This window comes from Lates calcarifer, linkage group LG19, assembly GCF_001640805.2.
Source record: "Lates calcarifer isolate ASB-BC8 linkage group LG19, TLL_Latcal_v3, whole genome shotgun sequence".
NCBI classification, from domain to species: domain Eukaryota; kingdom Metazoa; phylum Chordata; class Actinopteri; family Centropomidae; genus Lates; species Lates calcarifer.
The window spans coordinates 11,149,319-11,170,148 of record NC_066851.1 but is presented as its reverse complement, the minus strand read 5'-3'; the positions used below and the strand labels follow the sequence as shown (position 1 = coordinate 11,170,148).

General features: G+C 42.0%; 1 protein-coding gene and 1 long non-coding RNA gene across 3 annotated transcripts; one reads left to right on the top strand and one right to left on the bottom strand.

The window, feature by feature from the left end:
- Window positions 1-1,214: 1,214 nt before the first annotated feature.
- On the bottom strand, window positions 1,215-7,979 carry otx2b (orthodenticle homeobox 2b). Its single transcript, XM_018690277.2, is given in 5 exon segments — window positions 1,215-3,398; window positions 3,400-3,525; window positions 4,271-4,422; window positions 5,005-5,212; window positions 7,591-7,979. Coding segments are annotated over 4 exon segments (873 nt in total). The 5' UTR covers window positions 5,102-5,212; window positions 7,591-7,979; the 3' UTR covers window positions 1,215-2,900.
- On the top strand, window positions 3,066-13,141 carry LOC127143630 (uncharacterized). 2 transcript variants are annotated; one of them, XR_007815203.1, is made up of 3 exons: window positions 3,066-3,158; window positions 9,725-9,853; window positions 12,289-13,141. It is a non-coding gene; the product is annotated as an uncharacterized LOC127143630 (long non-coding RNA). The 2 variants fall into 2 exon arrangements; XR_007815202.1 differs by lacking the exon at window positions 3,066-3,158 and adding an exon at window positions 8,538-9,037.
- The last annotated feature ends 7,689 nt before the right edge of the window (window positions 13,142-20,830 follow it).

The following is a 20,830-nucleotide window of genomic DNA, read 5'->3' as shown; positions in this document are numbered from 1 at the left end:
TATTGTATAATTAAGTCTTTGAAAAAAATAAATAAATAAATAAAAAATCACAATCCAATCCACTAAAACAGTCAGACAGACACACACACACACACACACACACACACACACCTATTTTTCTGCCCAGGCAGGAGTGGAATCAAAGTCGCTCTTCTCTTTAAGGCTTCGATTATTTCAAGCAACGCTTTTAATTAGTGCGCTCCTTTAGCGGAGACTCCAATGAAAGAGAGATTATTGGCAATGTCAAGGATGCTAATTGAATGTTGGACTTCTAACAATTAGCCCACTGCAGAGCCCTGTCGACTCATTACAGATCCCATAGCCGCTCGGACTTTTTTTTGTCTCCTGTCCTCAATTTGACGGTGTAAACGCTGGACCTTAGAGTTGGAGCAACAAAAGTAAATGAAAACAAACCTTCTTTTAAAAGCAACCTCAACCTTTTGACTCCTTGAATATATTTTGTGGAAGCTGTAACATTCAACATTTAATTACCCTTACGAGAAATAAATAATTTTAGTTGGATGCGACCCATTCTTTTACAATATTTAACATCATCTATGCACTTGATGCCAATATAATAATTTAACATGGATATGGAGTTCTGGTCCAAAAATACAGCACACAACGCTGCTTTAACCAGTAACTGTCACCCTCATGATGGCACTTTTTATTTAGTACCCAGACTCCTATTTACAGAAATAATGCGCTACACTGCCAACTCCAGAAATTATCAGCAAACATAACACTCAGCAGTGTTTTTATGGCATTTTCTATTTCTTCACTCAGACTTAAAGCTCTGCTGCATTTTCTCTCCTTCATTTACATTACACCCCATGTAATTAAAACAAATCACAGCAGTCCCTTGATAGATCAATCAAATATTGCTGCGTATTTACTGTTTTTTTTCCTTCTTAGATGAAATATTACGCTTCATGTTAGAGCGCACATTTGGAGATCAGGCATGTAAAGCCCATGCGGTGTGGGCTTTGAATGGGACCACTGCTGCCCTGCGGCCCAGAGAAACCCCCGCCGGTAAAATATTGGGATTAACATCTCTTGGAGGCCTCGGGATTAAACACACTGCTTTCTCAAACCGCTCTCTCTCTTTGTTGAGACTATCTGAATTGAACTACCGGAAACCAAGGGAAAAAAACAATTTAATTCTACCACCTGAGCAGAACCAGTGGAAAATCTATAACCCTACCATTCTAAAATATGAATTCGTCTTTTTTGTATTTAAAAGACATCAGCCTCATATTTTGAAGTCGTTTGAGTTCATGTATCCACGAATTACGAGCATGAATATTGGATGGATCTAATACTACAATTACAAGACAACAGATAGAAGAAGATGTGGTTGGAATCCATGTTAGAACAGTTAATAATCTTAGATATGAGTTGGAATAACTGCTGATGCATGAGGAAACATATAGACTATATGTATACATGATTACTACTCACTAAGACGGTATTGACCTACAGTAACACACATGTTAAACAACTGCACTCCACTGGAAATATGTTCGCATTAAATCTGTGAATGTATTTCTTAATAATCTTGCTAAATGTCAACATGAGTCAAATATTTAAAAATGTATAATATCCTAAAAAAAATACTGAGGCACATCATTGTGTTATCGCCTGTTTGTTTCGAAAATGACACCTAATTATTTCAAAACAAAATTCTATAATGCAATTAAATGGTTCGTCTGGAAATTTACCTGTAACCCAAACAAATCAAGTTTTTTTTAAGCGAAAAAAAAAAAACCCACAGTTAGTTTTGCACACGTTGCCTGACTGTCACTTTGTTCATTCCCCATTTTTCTCTCTCCAACACACACAGACACACACACACACACACAGAGATCGCTTCTTGATGAAAAGAGTAAGCTCACAGGACCTTTATTCATGTCTTTTCAGCGGTGAGGTCACACCATCTTTGGAGCCAATAAAGGATCCACAATCACCGTGTGTTGAGATCAATGGAAGGGGGGAGGGAGGAGGGGAGGTCTGGGGGTGGGGGGGTATGGAGCTCTCAGCAGCCGAGAGTCTTTTCCAGTATGGCTAACCCTTGATTTATTATACTACCAACCACGTGCTTGGAAAGTCTCGTCTCTCTTTGTTTGTGATGCCAGTGATTTAACCATTAGCATCTTTTCGTTGTTCCAAAAAAAAAAAAAAAAGAAAAAAAAAGTTAGAAATCTATTAAAATCACAGCAGAGAGTCTGATGCGAGGGGGGCTCACAAATTGCATACAATACAACAGATCACAGTTTCGAAGGCTAGCACAGATAAAAAAAAAAAAAAACACATATGTACCATTTATATAAGACACACACTGATTGTCTCTTAGAAACTACATATTGATTCCTTATAAACACTTTTTTTCTTAAATAAAGTAGTGCATCCATGTCCACACACCATCCTCATGTCTCTGCCAGCACGTCGGCAAAGTTGTGTAAGAAGCTTAAAGGAGGGTCTGTCCATCCCGAGCACTTCACCAGAAGAGTGAACTTGAGTTTTGTTCTTGGATAAACATTAGTTCCGTGGCTGTGGTGTTCTTTTCTTTCAGAGTTCGCTCTGCGTTGTCCTCAACAGGTGTTTTTTACGCATAGAGGCACACACTGACAGACATGGATGAGGGGCTACAACCTGTGAATGAACGGAACAGAAAAATCTCTTTGCCAGTGCTAAAATAAATTAAACCTCTCCTCTAACTCTAGGAGGACCAAAGGACCATCATGCCAAAATCTCGAGGCCCCCTGAGAGCCCCTGCCTCGCCGAGCCCGGCTCACATTTTAACCAGTCTGATGTGTTTTATTGAGGGATGGCAGAGCCGTGTCTGATGTGATCGTCACTGTTTGTGTGCACTTTTATTTTTGACAGCTGATTTGCTCTGTTCACAGGACCTGGAATTTCCACGAGGAAGTTTGATCCTTATAATCCAAGCAATCGGCATTGAAGTTCAGCTTCCACGACGCCGCTTGGTCCTTATAATCCAAGCAGTCTGCTGTGGAGTTGAAGCCCAGGCTGGACGTCCCGTAGCCCTGGGTGGAGAGGGACGCCGGGGACTGGTTCAGATGGCTTGTGACCGCGTTCGTGCTCATTGGACTGAGCGTCGAGCCCGGGCCTGACAACTGGTGGTGCATGGGAGTGAGGTAAGAGCCGCAGTCCATGCCGCCGAAATAGGACGTCGAGCCGGCGTAGCCCTGGCTGTAGCCTGAGGCCTGGGTGTAGGTCATGGGGTAAGACCTCTGCATGCAGGAGGAGGAGGTAGACAGGGGGTCTGAGAGCGGAGAGATGGACGCCGGGCTCCATATGGACACCGGGGCGGTGCTGGTGGAGATGGCGGGGACCGTGGTGGTGCTGGTGGGGGGCGTGAACTGGCCGCTGGTCCCCGCTCTCTGAGCTCACTTCTCGGGTTGGGGAACTTTTCTTTTTGGCAGGTCGCACCTTATTCTGGCCTCCGTTCTGCTGCTGCTGCTGCTGCTGGCGACACTTTGCCCGCCGGTTCTTAAACCAGACCTGTAGGAAACACATTAAGTACATGTTAATAAAAAAATACATGAATTATAGCTTAAATACAACCACTGCTCCCCGCTTCTGGAGTATAATACAAAGCACCAACAGTCCAATAGTCCGTCCACTGCAAGTAATGTCCCATTTGATTTAAAAATAATAATAATAATAATGATCAAACCAGGTAGAAGAAGGCTAATTAATTTCATTTGTTTTCAATCAGGATCAATATCAATCAATATGTTTCCAGACTTTTTCTCAAATGAAGTTATAGTAATTTGGAACCAGTGGACTGACGGTCTCTTTTCATTGCCCAGATTCTCAAATAATAATCCATCGCTAACCTGAATTATCTCACCCCACTGGCACAAGTTTTCCACTTGATTTAATGAAGACAAAATGCTAAGCTTCAGTCACGGTTAAGATGAGTGTTTCCTGCAGTGTACATATAAAGTGTGACAAGTTGTTGACAAGTGTTTAAAAGTTTCATTCGGGCTATTTTGCTTAATATTTATCTCTCCGTAAATGAGCTCGAGCCACATCTTTATTTTCCATATTTTAAAATTTACACTGTACTTTGTTTAATCAAACTAAATTAGTTTTAAAACGAGGTAAAGATCCACTTTTGCTGTGATGGTTCTCAAATAAATAAATAATGGCACCACCCAGTTTTTTTTTTTTTATTAATTCCCCCAAATATGTTACGACATTTTTCCGTTTTCAAATATGGCAGATCATCTGGTTAACTCACCTGTACGCGGGACTCAGGTAGATTGATTTTCAGCGCCACCTCCTCGCGCATGAATATGTCCGGATACCGAGTTTTGGCGAACAACGCCTCCAAAACGTCGAGCTGTGCGCGCGTAAAAGTAGTCCTTTCTCGCCTCTGCTTCCGTGGCGTTGCTGCGAGCAAAAGAAAAATATCAAATAAAATAGGTTACTTATGCATCCATAAAAAATAAGTGTAAAAGCACCTAAAAAGATTAAAAGTCATCAAAGGCAGATACTCAATATATTTTTTTGTTGTTTGCGTAATTGCGCACGAGTCCTTTGAGACCTAAACGCCCATGGCAAATTGTAGCACTTGACGTACTTTGTAGTCTAATGGGCCTAAAATTTGATGCACTTTGAACAAAAATCAAAGCAATTTGCCAATAACTCATTCGGAGGGAACATCTAAAAATAAAATCACTCAAGAAGATCTTGTTCACTTCAAGTTAGGTTCATTTGCGCAAAACGTTTGGTAAAATAGCCTGTGTACTCTTATGTGTTTGACTGATATATACAAAACAAAATAACATATTGACGTTCATGACTTGTCTTCACTGTATCCCCCACATTTCAGAAGTCATTATTAGATTTCAAATACTTGAAATAGGTGCTGGTAACACTCTATAACACATCCACGCCATTAGTGCTTTTAGCCTCAAGCCGTTAATATTCTGTCATTACGCCTCATTTATTCTTCAAAAAGTTTAAACCCACCTGGATAGCCCACTGATGGATGCAAAAGGTCCATTCCGGAAGTAGTTAAGCTGAGGCCATTCACTGTGTAAGGTGGTTGCTTTAGATACGACATCATGCTAATGTTCGTTTGAGGGCTGAAGTTGGAGAAAATTTTGAAAATTGGTGGAGCTCCCGAGGTGCACTTGGTGTCCTCTGTTCGCCGTGTGGTCCGTGTTATAGCGGACACCTGTTCCAAAAATGAAGAAGAAGAAAACGACATCGGTCAACGAAAAAAAAGAGGCACCTTCCCAAAGAGATACAGTACTGGGTCTGTTTACATGGCGCTGTCGCCTAAATAAGCCCTCTCCAAAATGCACGGCGCTCCTCAAAAAGCACTAACCACATCTCCAGCTGTCCCCATCTCTAACACCCCCCCCCCCCCCCCAACCACCACCACCACCACCACTGCCACAAACAAAAAGCAGCACACGGGCACTGTAATTTCAGCAAGTCACTTCAAGGTTCAATTAAACTCACTGTTTCCTGTTTACAGAAAAATTAAACACACGAACCTTTAACTGTCACGTGCTGAAACAAAGACTGTTTAAAATATGACTGAAAAACAAACACACTCATTAAACTTCCCTTGCCAGAGTGAGCACGAGCCACTTCACCTCATTATCACTTTGTTTCTGATTATTCGGCACTATTTTTATATTTAAATCAATTTGCTCTTTAATGTTACGTTTAGTCTATAAATGTAAACAGAAAGTAGCTGGGATGAGAAAGAAGCAGCTGAATTAATGTTATGGAAACCTGTCATAAATTACAATTAACATAAATAATCATTTGTCAGACCTCATTTATTATTTAAGAAGATCAGCCTCATTTCATTAGGAAATCCTGAATAGAAACAGTTTGTAGTGCCCATTTTTTAAAACAAGACTTGCACTGAACTTCAGGGAAATTTAAAGTAAAAAATATGTGATTTTTTTAAATTTAAAACGGATTATTTGATCCATTTGATTCCATAAAAAATAACACACGCTTGTCCATTAAACACGCTCTTTATTCACTTCTTTAAAGAGAAATAAACGTGCTCTGTGATGTTGTGATTGCTGTCACTTCAACCTCAGTGACACTCACCCGTTATCCCCACTGTGCGTCTTGATTAGTTGCATGCTTTTTTTCCCCTTCAATATCCAACGGTTTTAACCCCCTCATCCCAATCTGTCACACTTAAAAACACACACCCGTCTACCAGTTGCACATACACACACACACACACACACACACCCGCTCAATAATAATTACCCTGTCCAAGAATTGATTATGATAAATGTTTTTTTTTTTTTCTGTTGATGAATTAACGAGATAATCCGAGTGGCATCTAAGAGGAGCTGTCGATACAGTCCAAAGTGCCTCAGGCTCCTCAAAACGATGCTGCGATTGTCTCTTTAATAATTCCTACTACACGTTTACCAGAGTAAATTGCCACCAAATTATATATTTTTCTAAGTCTGACGTGAATAATCATCAGCACTTTGCAGAATGAAATATTTTAAACTACAGGGTAGAAATTAAATTCTTACACGTGTTCGTTTAATCGAGCTAAACCCCCCAATTTAGACGCACAAACACAATCTGTCACCAGACCCTGGAAACCACGGGTAAATACATATTGAATATGACGTGTTGGTTTATTGTGCTGTAAATTATTCCTCTGTGGAAGCAGAAGGGAGCCAGCAGAGAGAAAAGGCCCCGAAACATTTTTCGACAGTAGGCCCCTAAATGTTCTCTCTTTACTCCAGCGCAGCTTTCAGCTTTACGCCTCCACAGTTATCCCCCTGTGTGCTCCACTGGCTCTTATTTCGTTTTGTAAATTCACATCGACGGGAAAGTGTGTGGAGTGAAAAAAAAGCGAAGGCTTCGTTTTAGACTGAAACTTCGCTGACTGAACAGGGACTCGGTGTCCTCGGCTGCGGCACTTCATGGCTTCAGTCAGTCAGAGTGTGGAATTGCTCAGATATGATCTCCAGGATTCTTGTAATTATAAAAAAGGCGATAATAATAATAATATCAGGAATTCTTTAATTTAGCCTTGAGTCAGTCTTCGTTTCCATTGGCATAGACTAGAATAATGTAACTTCTTCAGTTTGCCACCATAATTATCGGATGCTCTGTGTGCGCTATGCATTTACATTATTTATCTCTTTCAGATTCATGTCAGTCTAAGAAGGTTTGATGAGGAGACACACACGTATTGTCTCCGTACTCTGCTTAAATAAAATAAGCTTTCTAGTTTAAGACGGTTTACCCTCCGTCTGCAGTCCACTTAACAGCCTAAAGCCCTCTCACTGCTATTTCTTTGAGTGTTTTTGTGGGTTTTATTTTATCACCAGTAACATAGTTAAACGCCTTCCTCACTCTTTTTAACAGAATAATGTAAGTTTTTGCAAAATGATTTCCTGTAGGCTTCTCATTTTTAGGACTCTACCGCGACCGCTCATTTCGATAATGTATAATAATAATAATAATAATAATTATATAACAATAATAATAACTACTACTAATAATAATGAGAGGCTGAAGAAGAAAAAGAAGACGAAGGGAGGCAAAACTTACCCCGGTATCGACGAGTGTAAAGTTCTTTGTCTACTTGGTTTCCTCCAGGAGAAATAATAAAAGTCAGAACAGATCAACAACGTCCTGGCGGATAAAAACACACAAAACCAACCAAAAGCAGGAGCAGGAGCACGAGCCGCCGTTTTCAGAGGCAGAACAACAGCGCGGATAAAAGTTAAACGTTGAGCGCCTGCATCAGGTTTTGAAGCGGTGCGGCAGCGGCGGAGTGATGGAGGAGGCTGCATGTACGCCTTTAGGATTTGTTGGTGTGTTGTGAGTGAAGTGGTTTGAGTTGGATTTTGTACAAACTGCCAGCCAATAGGAGCCGCAGGACCGAGCTGAGGTCTGTCTCTGTCTCCGTCTCTCACACTGGTGGGGAGGATTTTTTTTCTTTTTTTTTTTCCTTTTTTTTTTTCTCTGGGAAACAAATGTCTCCAGCTACTTTTTTGACGCACAGTCCTCAGCCAATGGCAGCGAGAGGGCGACTGACAACATCCCCATCCCACCGCAGAGAGGGTACATTGATAATAAATAAACGGTATATGCCGCTGGATGACGAGAAGTGGAGTTTAAAGTCAGTTTACTCATCTTTTATGTTACATTTTATATGAAACATCGCTGTTATCTAACGGAATATGTTGTTATATAAAGGTTGGGCGGGTGAGGAGGGGGGAATAAATGCGTAAATAATGAGTTTTTTGAAAATGTTATGTGTATTAGTGGCACATACATTCTAAAAAAATTACATCTTGGCTACATCACTTATCTCTATTGAGTTTGTTAAAAAAATAATAACCAAAATGTTTTTTTCTTGTTATTTAAAATGAGATTTAATAGTCTAATATTTAAAAAAGTTAGAAATGAAGAATCAATGCATCTTAACATATATTTACTTTTTTAAGGCATCTCAACAAGAATTTAACTGTTATAAAGATGAGTTAATGGAAGTTAACCCAAAAAAAAAAAAAAAAAAAAAAAGAATAAATCTGTGACAAAAAGACAGGGTAAAAACCGCCGGGGTTAAAGCAGGGCTCTCTATGTGAAGGCTGCACCGTCCTCTCACATTCCAGCGCGTCGCAAAAAAGGGGGATTTAGAGCGACTTATTTCCTTAAAACTGTCCTACCATCCACAGAGCCAGCCACTCTGCTCCCATCAGCTTGATATAGGCCCGCACCGACGTAAAAAAAAAACTACACAGAATATTTTACGGCGGAATTCCCACCGAGAGAGACACCGAGCAGCAGCCGAGGACTTGTACAGGCACCGGACCTGCAGTGTGCATATACACTCAGGGAGGAGGATAAATGCAAGAAAAGAAAGAGGGGAAAAGACAGATATAGGCCTGGTGTGCAGCTGACGGCAAGGCGTTCAACTTTCACTTATTTCAATTGAAACGGTTTCCAGGAGGAAGATGTGAAAGAAGATAAAAGACTTCTAGATATGAAGGTAGGCCTGTTTAATTTTACTTTTCATTTAGAGGGAAGTGGCATTCTTATAGCTTTGTGTTGAATCAGTGTAACATGTAATAATAATAATAATAATAATAATGATAATGATAATAATAATTATAATAATAATGGTTAGTATTATTATAAAAGCCATTTGGGGCAGTATTGATCTTAGATGATATTTTCTGGAGGACCTTCAAGCTGCAAGGGACAAATAAGCCTCCTCTACGTCACTTGAATTTTGAACCTGCGTGCCCATCTCAAAATAATATGCAGAGGGTTTTTGTCACGGCTTGGTAAATGTATCATCTTAAGAGGCTTTGTGGAACACCTACACACTCACTCACTCACACACTCACACACACACACACACAGTCACACACACACACACGGTCTCTCTCACGCACACACTGCGCGCTTGCACGGACACACCCGCTCACTTCAAACAGATTTGAATATTGATTTAGATTTATAAACACAGGCAGACCGTGGGTTTTATGAATCGTCATTTGCCTCTCTCTGTGGCTCGTGTTGGAAGGCCAGAGTCAAAGGTGCGGTGACAGCTGCTGCTGGGGGGGGAGACTGGTTTTCACTCAGAGCTGCAGCCTGCTCAGGCTGATACGCCAAACTGATACACTGCACACTGTATCAACTTCACAAAACTCAGTGACATCTCTCCTGACAGATTTGGGATCAGAGGAAGCGGCTGTGTGGATCATAAACCTGGATTTCTTTTAACAACCGACCTGAGATCTGACAGAGCAAAAGTTTTGCAGCGAGTCTGTTTGGAGGAAAGGAGCTGCAACACATTCAGGTATCCCTGTTTGTTCTGTTTTTCTTCTCTTAAAAAAATCATGTTTATTTCTCTTTATAGCTTCATAACACTCTAAAGAATGATCTCATCTAATATAGTGTAAAAAGTGGTGTAGATTCACATTTTTATGTGAAGTCAAATCATGTATCAGAGGGCATCTTCAGACGGTAGAGTATCCTGTCTTGTGTTAAGGATTTTTAATTATGTTGCTGTTTGCTCTGTGTCCATCGCAGAGGTCACAGTTTAGTCCTCTTGCATGTTACTGCACCAGACTCGTGCAAAAATCACCACATTTAAGGCAGAACGTAAAAGATAAATTAACAGGGCTACAGCTCCTTAAAAATCTTGTATATTGTTCCACATGCTCCTCCTTAAACGGTCAGGCCTATGACACGGACTTTTATTGTATCTGAAGGTAACACAAAAATAATCAGCTTGCTGCCAAAATGTAATTAAAGAAGAAAAATTGGTGAACATTTCCTCATATTTAGCAGCTGCATGGTAATGTACCCTAACGCGAGACTTTGAAAATGCTGCGTGGAAAATCATGACGTCTGATGCTGTTATCTGCTGGATCTCACCGTTTAAATTGCTAAATAATTTATTAAATTGTAAAGCCAGGCCCTCCGCAGGGACTTTGTATCTTAAAAGGACGTTTAAAGGGAGAAGGAGTTAAACGCCTCTGGCGAGCTGCGCTCCCACTGACTCCCGGCTAATTGACGACGACGGCTTTTATCTCCGCCTCTGCTACACTCAACCTGAGGGTGAGGATTTCACCAGGCCTGCTCCAACCTGTGATTTCCACCCAGTTAATACGTAGTCTTATACATCTTTTTAAAAAAGTGCACAGGTCTGGACGTTTAACCCCTGTTTGATAGCCTTGAAAAGAAAAATGTTATGTATCAAGATTGGATAATTAATAGGAAGACTGCCCCTTCTCCCCCCGGTCTGCGCCTTATCCACACATAAAAAGAAATAATCAACAAATTAAAGAATGAATAAATGTTTCTTTTAAAAATTAAAATCGAGCAAATAAAAACACAGCAGCCTGAGAATTTAAATGTTGGCTCTTTTGCAAAACAAATCACAGATGCTGTTTGTGCAGTTATCTGAATTTAAAGCTGCATATTTACATATTTATTTATATACATCTTCTAACTATCCAGAAGATCTAACAGTTTTTCCTCTCCTCCTCTCTGCCTCTTTCCCTCCTTGTTTGATATTCGCATGGCTGAATATGGGGAATGTGTTGGTGGAATTCATTCTGAGCTTTAAAAAGGGAGATAGAAAAAAAGGAATAAAATCCAATAAAGCCAATTCATAAAGAAATGCAGATAATCTTTAATGTCAAGAAAAGTCTTTCCTTTTGCATCTGAGATTTTAAATTTACCTCACTACTTATTGCCTTTTTGCAGTAAACAACCAGAAGTCACTTTAACCAGATTTTTTTATTATCCAGCTTTACTTTTGGTAACGTTGTTTATTTTCTGTCTTTTTAATCTTTCTATTAAACACAAAGTTATCATCAATATTAGCTGGAAAATGAGTTTATTCCACTCTTTCCTTACTCTTTTTAAGATAATCACATATTTCCAAAATATGTGCAAAATTTCAAATGTAGTACATATTTAGAAACTGTTTTAGAAATTCTTTATTATTTGATTTAAGAACATGTGTACAGCTCTAAGTGAAGTTGATAAAAATGACCGGGGTTACATCCACAGTAATTACTGTGCTTTATTTAACACAGTAATTATTGTGGAGAGGCACACAGAGTGTGTGTTTTGTTGTGTGTGTGAGCGAGAGAAAGAGAGATGAGCTGAAGTAGGATAATCACAAGCTGTATTTTAATTAGCCTGGCAGGTTTGATGGATACGTCGCCACTCTGCTGCTGTTTTGCAAAAAAAAAAAGGTGCACTGCGTAGTGAGCAAGATGTCTAAACTGAGGGCTTTCCCCACGCTGCTCCCTTATTACAAAGGAGCTAAACCTTTGTGTAATGTAACATGTAACTGACCCCAGAGGTCATCAAAACACATTCAGAGCCCTCCCCAGGGATTAAAGGGGGAGAAACCCTATTCAGTGTCAGTTTGGGGAAGAGTTTACTGACACAGAGGCACCCAGGCAGCACTCCGCATCTGGGATTTTATCTCTACAATTATTCACAGTGTTACAAATTTAGTTTTGGTTCAAAGCTCTCTTTTAAATGATTATAGAAAAGCCTGCATGAGCCTGTATTCTAGTTTTTATCTTATACTTTTATAATGAAAAGGTGTGCTGATCATGAAATTGAAACAGAACTCTCCATAAATTTAAATGCAGCGCCTCCATAATGCCGTGGCTGTGTGTGTGTGTGTGTTTGCCAAGTTTTGCTCTTGCCATTAATATGACATGCCTTTTAATTAGTGCTATAATTGTTTGTGTTGTGTTTGCGCAGGAGTTCGCCAACAAACAAACGGATGCAATTAAGCACACTCGCCTTCAGATCATCAATGAGGAGGCAAAGTCAAGACTGGCAGAAAACCGACAAGGACAAATACAAGGCGGGAGAAGACTCTGCTGCCTCAAGGTTAACTTGACTGAATGAACTGTGTGAAGAGCTCGTCTCCACACAATCTGGGTAGTTCTTGCTTCTTCTGCAAGGACACATCACTAGCTGTTTTTCATAGTAAATGGGCTCATTTTAGAACTTGATTTAACTCTTAACTAATGTTATATTTAAGTATAATTGCTGAAGAATTAAACCAAGTGTATTTATTGTCACAGTTTTGTTTCTTTTCTTTCTCAGAATTAATTAAAGATTAATTTGCGAATAAAGACATCTATGTTAATATCATTGTCAAACCTCCCCTTTGCTCTTCTTCTCCCTCTCTCCCCTCACCTAGCCATCAGTAGCCTTTTCCTCTGAGTGTTGAGGTGTCTGCATGGAGTGGTAAAACCTGCCCTGCAGACCGGACCTCTCAAGTCTTCAAAGGAGGAAGAACTCAATGTGGGGGATTTGTTCAGGCTTATTTGGTAACCTAGGATTTGAATTGGATTCTGGGAGGCATTCATAACACATTTGAAAATGTTACATTGTGTGATTTTGTGTGTAATCCCCATAATAAATTTTAGAAATGGTCACAGCACTTGCACAACTGTGACTATTCATGATTTATCAAATGGTTTTCTTGTCTTGCCTCTTGGGGGTGAGGTGTGTGTTGCCGACAGGGAGCAGGACGATCTCAGCCGTTGGTTGGGAGAGACAGTGGAGAGACGATTCTACCATTTTAACCTTTCTCTCAACACTGTTTTGTTTATTTGACCTGAATATGTGATAGGGTCAGCCACTGTGCTTCCAGAGGGATTCTCTCAGACCCCCCCCCCCCCAGCAGCACTGGAGCATTACAACCTCTACTGGATTATACCTCCCCGGGAGGAGGGTTAGTGTACATGCACACACACTCACACACACATTGTAGTTACAGTTTATTATTAAGTGTGTATTTTATCAAAGCCACAGTCATAGATTAATAAGATGTTTTCATTTCTCCATCATTCCTTGTAAAGTGCTTCATGTTTTTCATTAATACAGTTAAACTAGTAGAAAACTGTGGTTATATAATTTTACTTTTACTGACAAAGTATTGTAAGTAATATTCAAATCTAATGAGTCTTTTAAAGACCCCCTCCAGACAGGTTTTATGACATATAAAAATACTCAGCTTGTGTCTAGTATGGTTTTTCCACCGAAAAGTTCAATTACCTCCTTAAAAATTCTTAAAAATACATCTCTTCTTTTTCCCTCAATGAAAATCCAGAATTAAACAAACATGCATATATTGTGAATTTCAAAAGTTTAACCTCTTCATAAATTAATACAGTATGTCTCCTGCTTCAGTGAAAAGGTCCATTCTGATTGTTTCTGATTCAGGACGTTTCACATGTTTTCACATCACACTTACTTGTCTAAGTTGCGTATTGGACCATGACTGACTTCAAGACTCGGTTGTGATGTCACAGTGATTGTAGACTCAGATAATTGGTGAGCACAGAGAGATATTTCTCCTTAAGAAAATGAATTTAAAAACAGCCTTCTGGTGTCAAATTCTGCACAGTGAAGGCAGTGAAGTTAAAATAATCAAAATGAAGGAACAATAAGCAAAACATATTTTTGAGTGGAGGGGTGCTTTAAATATCATGTCACCTTTGCCACCAAAACGAACAGTGTTTGTTTACAAAACCAATAACTGATGACCAGATGTAAAAAGATAAGTCACAACACAGCATGTTCACATTAGGCAGTTAGAAAGACACTGGATAGTCCAGAAGGAGTGAGTAATGTTAAACAGTGGACTAACTTTCTTTGCAAACATGGTCTATCACATGGCTCCACTGGTTGGATTTCTTGTCTGGTATATGTAACTCTCCCGCCTTAGCTCGATAAGAGCGAGAGCAGTGTCTTGTGTGTGTGTGTGTGTATGTGTGTGTAAATCAGTGTTTGTGCCCTGTCCAAACCCCACTTTGCTTTGAATGACACTTTGGCGATGCCCCCAGCTCCCCACTTCGACTTCTCAAGCGTACCCCCTGTTAGTGCCAACTCTGCCAATTCCTCTCATGTCTTTAATATCTCTCTTTGGGCCCTTGGGTTTTGCCAGTGAAGGCTCCCCCATGACAGTTGGACATTGCCGTCACATTTGGGAGACAGCGGCGGGTGTTTGTAGCGTTCCCAGCCCCGGGCCTGTGGGGAATCTGTGATGGCTCGCCTGTCAGCCGGCCCCTCCCCTGTAATTAGGAGAGTAAACACAGCGCCTGGCTCAGCTTGGGGGAAAAGTAGGAGGGAGCAGAGGAGGGGACCGTCCGGCTCCTGTCCTACCGCTACTTGAGCTGTCCAGGAGCAGCTTTTGACTGACAGACTGTGATATGCACCCCATTAAACCTCTGTGAAGGACTGGAGGAGAGTCTGTTAACGTGCTGGAACAGTTTCTATTTGTTCCTTGTTCAGCATCAAGGAGCCACTTTTCATTGAACTGAACCTTTGTAGAGAAGATACAAAGATCTGATCACTCAGGATGATCTGAGGGCTGTTCACAAAAGTGATCAATACATGTACAGTGAAGACCGTGTAGATGAGTAAAAGCTGTTTCCTCCAAGGTATTTCATGTACATTTTTAGCCGTATTACACTCTTGTAGAACTCCAGCAGATGATATAAAACACTCCACCACTAAGCCCCCATCCCTCCTCTCTTCACCTCTCTCCTGGTTGCTGGGGGGACTGGTCAGTGGCTGGAGGAATGTGTTATGGGCTAGAGTTGTAGCCGTAGCTTGGGACCGGCTCAGGGGGAGCACCGTCCCACCCAGCCCCAGCCACTCCGCTCTGCCCAGGCAGGGAGGCTGGCTGCGGGAATGCTGAGACCAGGAGAGGAGGAATTTCACTGGAGGACCTGCCAGAGAAATGCCATGCGGGGAGCGATGAAGAGAGAAACCTAGACAGAGAGAGCGAGAGAGAGAGAAAAGGAGATCTCAGCCAATTGAAACGCAGCCTGTCAGTATCATTTTGGTTTTGTAGGATGCTCACTGATGATGGGCCAGTTGCTGAATGAGCTGGTTGCCACACAGACACAGTGGCACCGCATCTGACTCAGATCTTGTTCGGATAGCTTGGAGTTCATAGGGTGTAACAGAGGTAGCTTGAGCTATTATTAAGTCAGTGCATTTAAAAATTATATTATTTTCCCAGTTTCAGTCTAAATCATCCATCTGTATTAACCACCATCTGTCTCTCCAATACATGAGCATGATCACATGCACTTGTTTTTTGTGTAAGTACATTTTAAATCAGATGGTGTGCATCAATGTGTGCATGTGGCGGACAGGGAGCATACAAAGGGAGGGGGGCCTGAAGGCCTAGTGCACTTGCCAAAGTCTTTACGGCGCCCAGAGAGACATGCTGCAGCATCATGGTCCACAGCATGGAAAGACATGGGGCAGATGGGTGCAGTGTAGCAGCACAACCTCCCCCTTCTCCTCCCAAATGTGAGGCAGCAGTGGTGGGAATGGCACAGTGTGAGAGGGAGCCTGGGTTCATGGCTGAAACAGAAAAGCTGTTGGAGGGGCATTTGGGGGCTGGGAGAGAGTGGGGGCTGAAAGCTGTTTGAGGGGGGGCTTTGGAGAAGCTGTTGGTGGGGCAGGGATCCTGCAATGGAGAGGGAAAGCCAGTCCCCCTGTCACATCCCTTTGAAATCCAAGTGCAGGGGCACGAGCCCAGGGAGGAGTGGCAGCGTGGCCCAGCGCCTGGGCAGACAGGCAGTCACCGCACTGGGCCACAGTCCAGCTCGCCTCGCCTGGCCCCTTCCCACCTCAGCCCACCCCGTCTGGCCCAGGCTTACGGGAGTCAGGCAGCCGACCCCCAGTGGACAGGCTGGAGCCCTGTGCTACTGAGTCCCATCTCGGTTCGAAACAGCGGCAGCATCCACCGGGGAGAGAGGCCCTGCAGAGAGTGGGTTGCAGGGGGGTGGGTACTTCCGCTGCCTCGCAGCTCCTTCTGCACCCAGGCCTCTGGATGGGGGCCCAGCAGAGTCTGCTGCTGATGATAACCCCCACCTCACCACCAGGCCATTCTGCCTTCAGGGCCTGCGCAGGTCCACACATCCCCATGGCAACAGTGGCAGGGCCGTCCACACAATGTGAGTGGGCAACAAGCCAAGTGCTGCCAAATTGGGATGAGGGAGAGACATTTTGGGAGAATGCTCAATCCTGAATCTTTTCACCTTTATTTTGTCTCTGGGTAATCGTGTTTTTGGCTCCAGTGATCTAATATCACAGACTTGGACAGCATTTGTTATTTGAACAGTGGTCAGCAGCACCACAGACTCTTTTGTGAAGTTCTCCATCAATGCTCCATGTTTTCTTAAATTCTTCCACCTCTCTATAGGCTGTAAAATTTGAATTGTCAATTTATGAATAGAATAGAATAGAATAGTCTTTATTGTCACTGTTCCAAAACAATGAAATACTATACAGCAGCACCAGACATTTATAAAACGAGACCTTCGGGTAAAATTGACCTGATACATTCAGAGGCATTTGCTGTGTGTTTAAAGAGACCTTGTTACGGCAATATTAAGCCTGCGTAAACACAAGTAGTTCAATGACATTCACAGCAGCCACCTAAAGTTGATTCCCCACCCACTCTAAGCCACTGGGAAGATACTGTATAAGTGGTTGGGTGGTGTTTACTGAAAGTGGATATCTGCTGTTTGTTTTGTTGTTCTGCTTTCCGACCGTAAACACTGCATAGATTTCCTTGAGTGGTGTTTGAAACGTGTGTGTGTGCCATGTGTTATATTTGCTGATAACAGGATTTACTCAAATTGCGAATCACCAGTTGAGAAAGGTTAATTGTCAGTGCAACTGGTAGAATGGGTACATGCAATAATTATTAGTCTAAGTTGCTTTATTATTTAGGGACGCTAATTAGGCATTAACTATGGTACCCTTTTTGGATCACCACTTCAAATGCATGTCAAATTGCATTAAGTTCACTTTGACATTTATCAAACTAAAGGAATGCTGTTTTGTAGATGTCCTTAGTGTGTTTATTATTATGAAACCGATCTGTTCTTGAGGTATTGATCAGAAAATTAGCAGAGGGATTTTCAGAAATTGCTCAATGGAGCGCATCCTCATTTTATTCGCTGTGAGGACAATACAGTTCATGATTGGTGTGCTTTTTTGTTTTTTGGGGGGGTGCTGGCAGTTTTAGCGGTTTGGTAATTTAAGCTTACATTAAGAAGGATACTTGATACACACACAAAAGCAGAGATTTGAAGTGTTTTCTCAGAGTGCAGCAGTTATTACTCCTCTAAGAAACACAAGTCTTGGCTTATGTGCCACCCATGTGGATGAGGCTGGCATGAATCTGGCATTAAGGTGAGGTGGAAAGTGACAAGGAAAGAAAGCAAGAGATCAAGGCATGACTGCCAGTGCATGTCATTGCCCTACACTCTCATCAAATAGCCCCGTGCTGCTTATGTTGCTGCCCAGACGCAAATTAATTTGGATGCCTGGAAAGACTGCAGAGCCCAGGACTCATCTCTGCCCTTTAAAAAAGAAAAGACACCAGCGGAGAGCACTCTTCCAACAAGGGGGGGAACAGGGGCCAAGAGAGGGGTTTTGATGGATTTCGGCAGAGGGCAATACAGTGTCTGGAATAAGATGGGAGGGTACAGAGGACACGGTTGAATGTGCTTGTCCTGCTATGATGACAAGATGGCTCAGCCACCACTGTGCCACTGGCCTCCCCTTGCTTTCTTCCTCCCCTCCCTCCCCCTGGTACTCCCCCTCAGGACACCAGTGAAATAGTGGGGAGTGTTGAGGGAGGAGGGAGACGGGGGGGGGGGGGGGGGAGTACTGACGGTTAGCTGCCGTTTAATCTTCTCCTTGGCTCACTGCAGATTCTTTCACTACATGCCCCACTCCCTCTTCTCCCCAAATCTGTACCTGCTCATCCCTGGGCCCGCTTTACAGGGGGGCTCTTGATCAGTGAGGTGATGGAGAATGGCCCTCGTCACACACTCCAAATAGGATCGGATTGCCTGGGAGTAAAAGGTGAGAGCTTCATGGAGCTTGGTAAAAAATAGAGAAGGTAGCAGTGGTGGTGTGGGGGTGGGGAGGGGTGCTTCAGCAACCAGACACTACCAAGAAATGAGCTCTGTTTGAGATGGAGTTTCCAGGGCTTGAAGGTTTTAGAGGGGTTTGTGCTGGTGCAGAACAACCACAAAACCCCAGTGCGTGTGTGCTGGTAAGACGGTTGGCCAAGAGAGGAGGGGAGTGAGGACGGAGGTCTTGTTCTCCGCTGGTATGTCGTTGGCATGTCGTTAACCTCCCAGGGCTCAGGGGAAAAGAATCAGGCCTCTGTGTGTGCTTAAAACTCGGGGTTCGTTTGTAAGGTGCCTGGGGAGAGCTGGACCCCTGCTGGAGGACAAGGTAACAAAACAGCAGCATGCTGGCTGAAGGAGGCATGGACAGTGGAGCAAAGGGTTAAATAAAAACACATGCTGGGCCACAGACCAGCCCCCTGGATTCAGTATTATACAGTTAAGTGGCTCAAATGAAGTGTTTCAGTATTCTGAGATGCTTCACTTTAACCCAATAATCCTCACCACAAGTGATCTTGTCTTATTTTTATCAGTGGTGACAGATGTATTCTTTCACAGTAAAAGTAGCAATACCAGAAATATATAGATAAACATTTTCTATTACAAGTAAAAGTCCTGTATTCAGAATTTTACTGACATAGAAGTACATAGAATAGTCAGAAAAATGTAGCTTCAGACTGCAGCCCTTTAGCTAGCACAAAGACTGGAAACAGGAACCAGAAAGAAAGCAAATAAAGCAAAGAAGTGTTTGCTTTTACCAAAATGTCAAACTATTCCTTTTAGTTACCTAAAATTTTAGGACCTCAAATTTGTACTGAAGTATAAAACTTCAGTAATATGTGTATGGCATGATGAAATTAATAATATGCTAGTTGCTTTTATTACACTTAAGTGCTACAGTTAGTTGTCCTTTCTGTCAACTCTGTATTTTTTAAGGTAACTAACAGGATAATTTACTGACTCATGTTTAATTATACTACATCATCATGTGCAATACAAATTTGGAGCAGAAATGAGAGAGTTGTGGACTTCCTGCAGCTTGACAGCTAAAGCATGTTGACTACCATCACACAATAACAGTTAGTGAAAAGGAAAAATAACATGACTGTTTTGTCTTTGTTTTGAGGTTCAAAGTGTGCGAGTTAATGAGATCGAGGCTGGAGCTGGAGTGCAGAGGGGAAAAAATGGGCAGTGAGAGTCAGAACAAGAGGTTGGTAACTCTTGCTTAGTCTTGTGATCAAACACCAGTGGTGACACTACAAACTTCTATCCCCTCTTTTCAGCATTTCTCCTTTCCACCCCCTTCTTTTCTACAGTAGTAATGCCCCTCACTATTTTTCTACATCTTATCCCTTTTAATTAGAAAGCAAATTCTGCAGCCTGGAGAGACCTAATCCCTTACTACCCAACAATGCACAGAGTGGCTTTGAACAGCCGACCTGCAACCCTCAACCCCCAGTGCCTCAAATTCCCCCCACACTGCTGGACCTTCAAGGAGGGAGGGGGCGGGTAGGAAACCTTTTTCTTCCCAGAACATTATTACTTAAGGATACATGTGCTGCAGCATTTGCAGAAGCACATATTTGCATTTTAGGAATGTTAACAGTAATTAACAACTAAGTGACACATGTGACAGCAATGATACAAGCGTATGCCAACTCGGTCTATCTCCCCCTGCGAGAGATGTAGCCTTGGCTGATTTGCATATATATTAATGTCTCTTATTGTATAGATTAGATCCCATTAGTTGTGGTGATTCTGGTAGAAGGTGCAGTGACTAGGATGCTAAAAGTCCTGTTATTATGTTAAAATCATGTTTAAATTGTTGGGAGGGCAAGGAAATAGAAGGGGTTATGGCACTGATGCAAGGTTAAGGATGATTAGACACCCTGACCATCCTGACAATAGACTAGATTAGATTCTAAAAGCCCAAAAAGGAAAAGGCCCTCTGTAAAATGGAACTCCATTAGCAGCCTGTGCATTTACACTGCTTGTATCTAAAATTACCAGCTTTCATTTCTTAATAAAAGTATATCTAGATGGAGCACACAGTCAGCTGAAATTAAATTCTGGCTTCATTCCTGGGTCTGAGTGTGTTACAACCAGTCTGGCAGTTAACACAGGGGCAAAGTGATCATTTACTGAGCTGTTTGTCAGGAGAATTATGAAGCTGTCAGTGTCTGCTCTTGTGCCATCCGTGGAAGAGAGGTCATCTGATAGCAGCGATGATGAGAGAGAGAGGAAGAGGAAATCAGGCACGGAGACGCTGACAATGGCACCAGTTTAATCTACTGATTGCTGCTTTTGATTTACAACACAGAGGAGCTAAAGCACTGGAA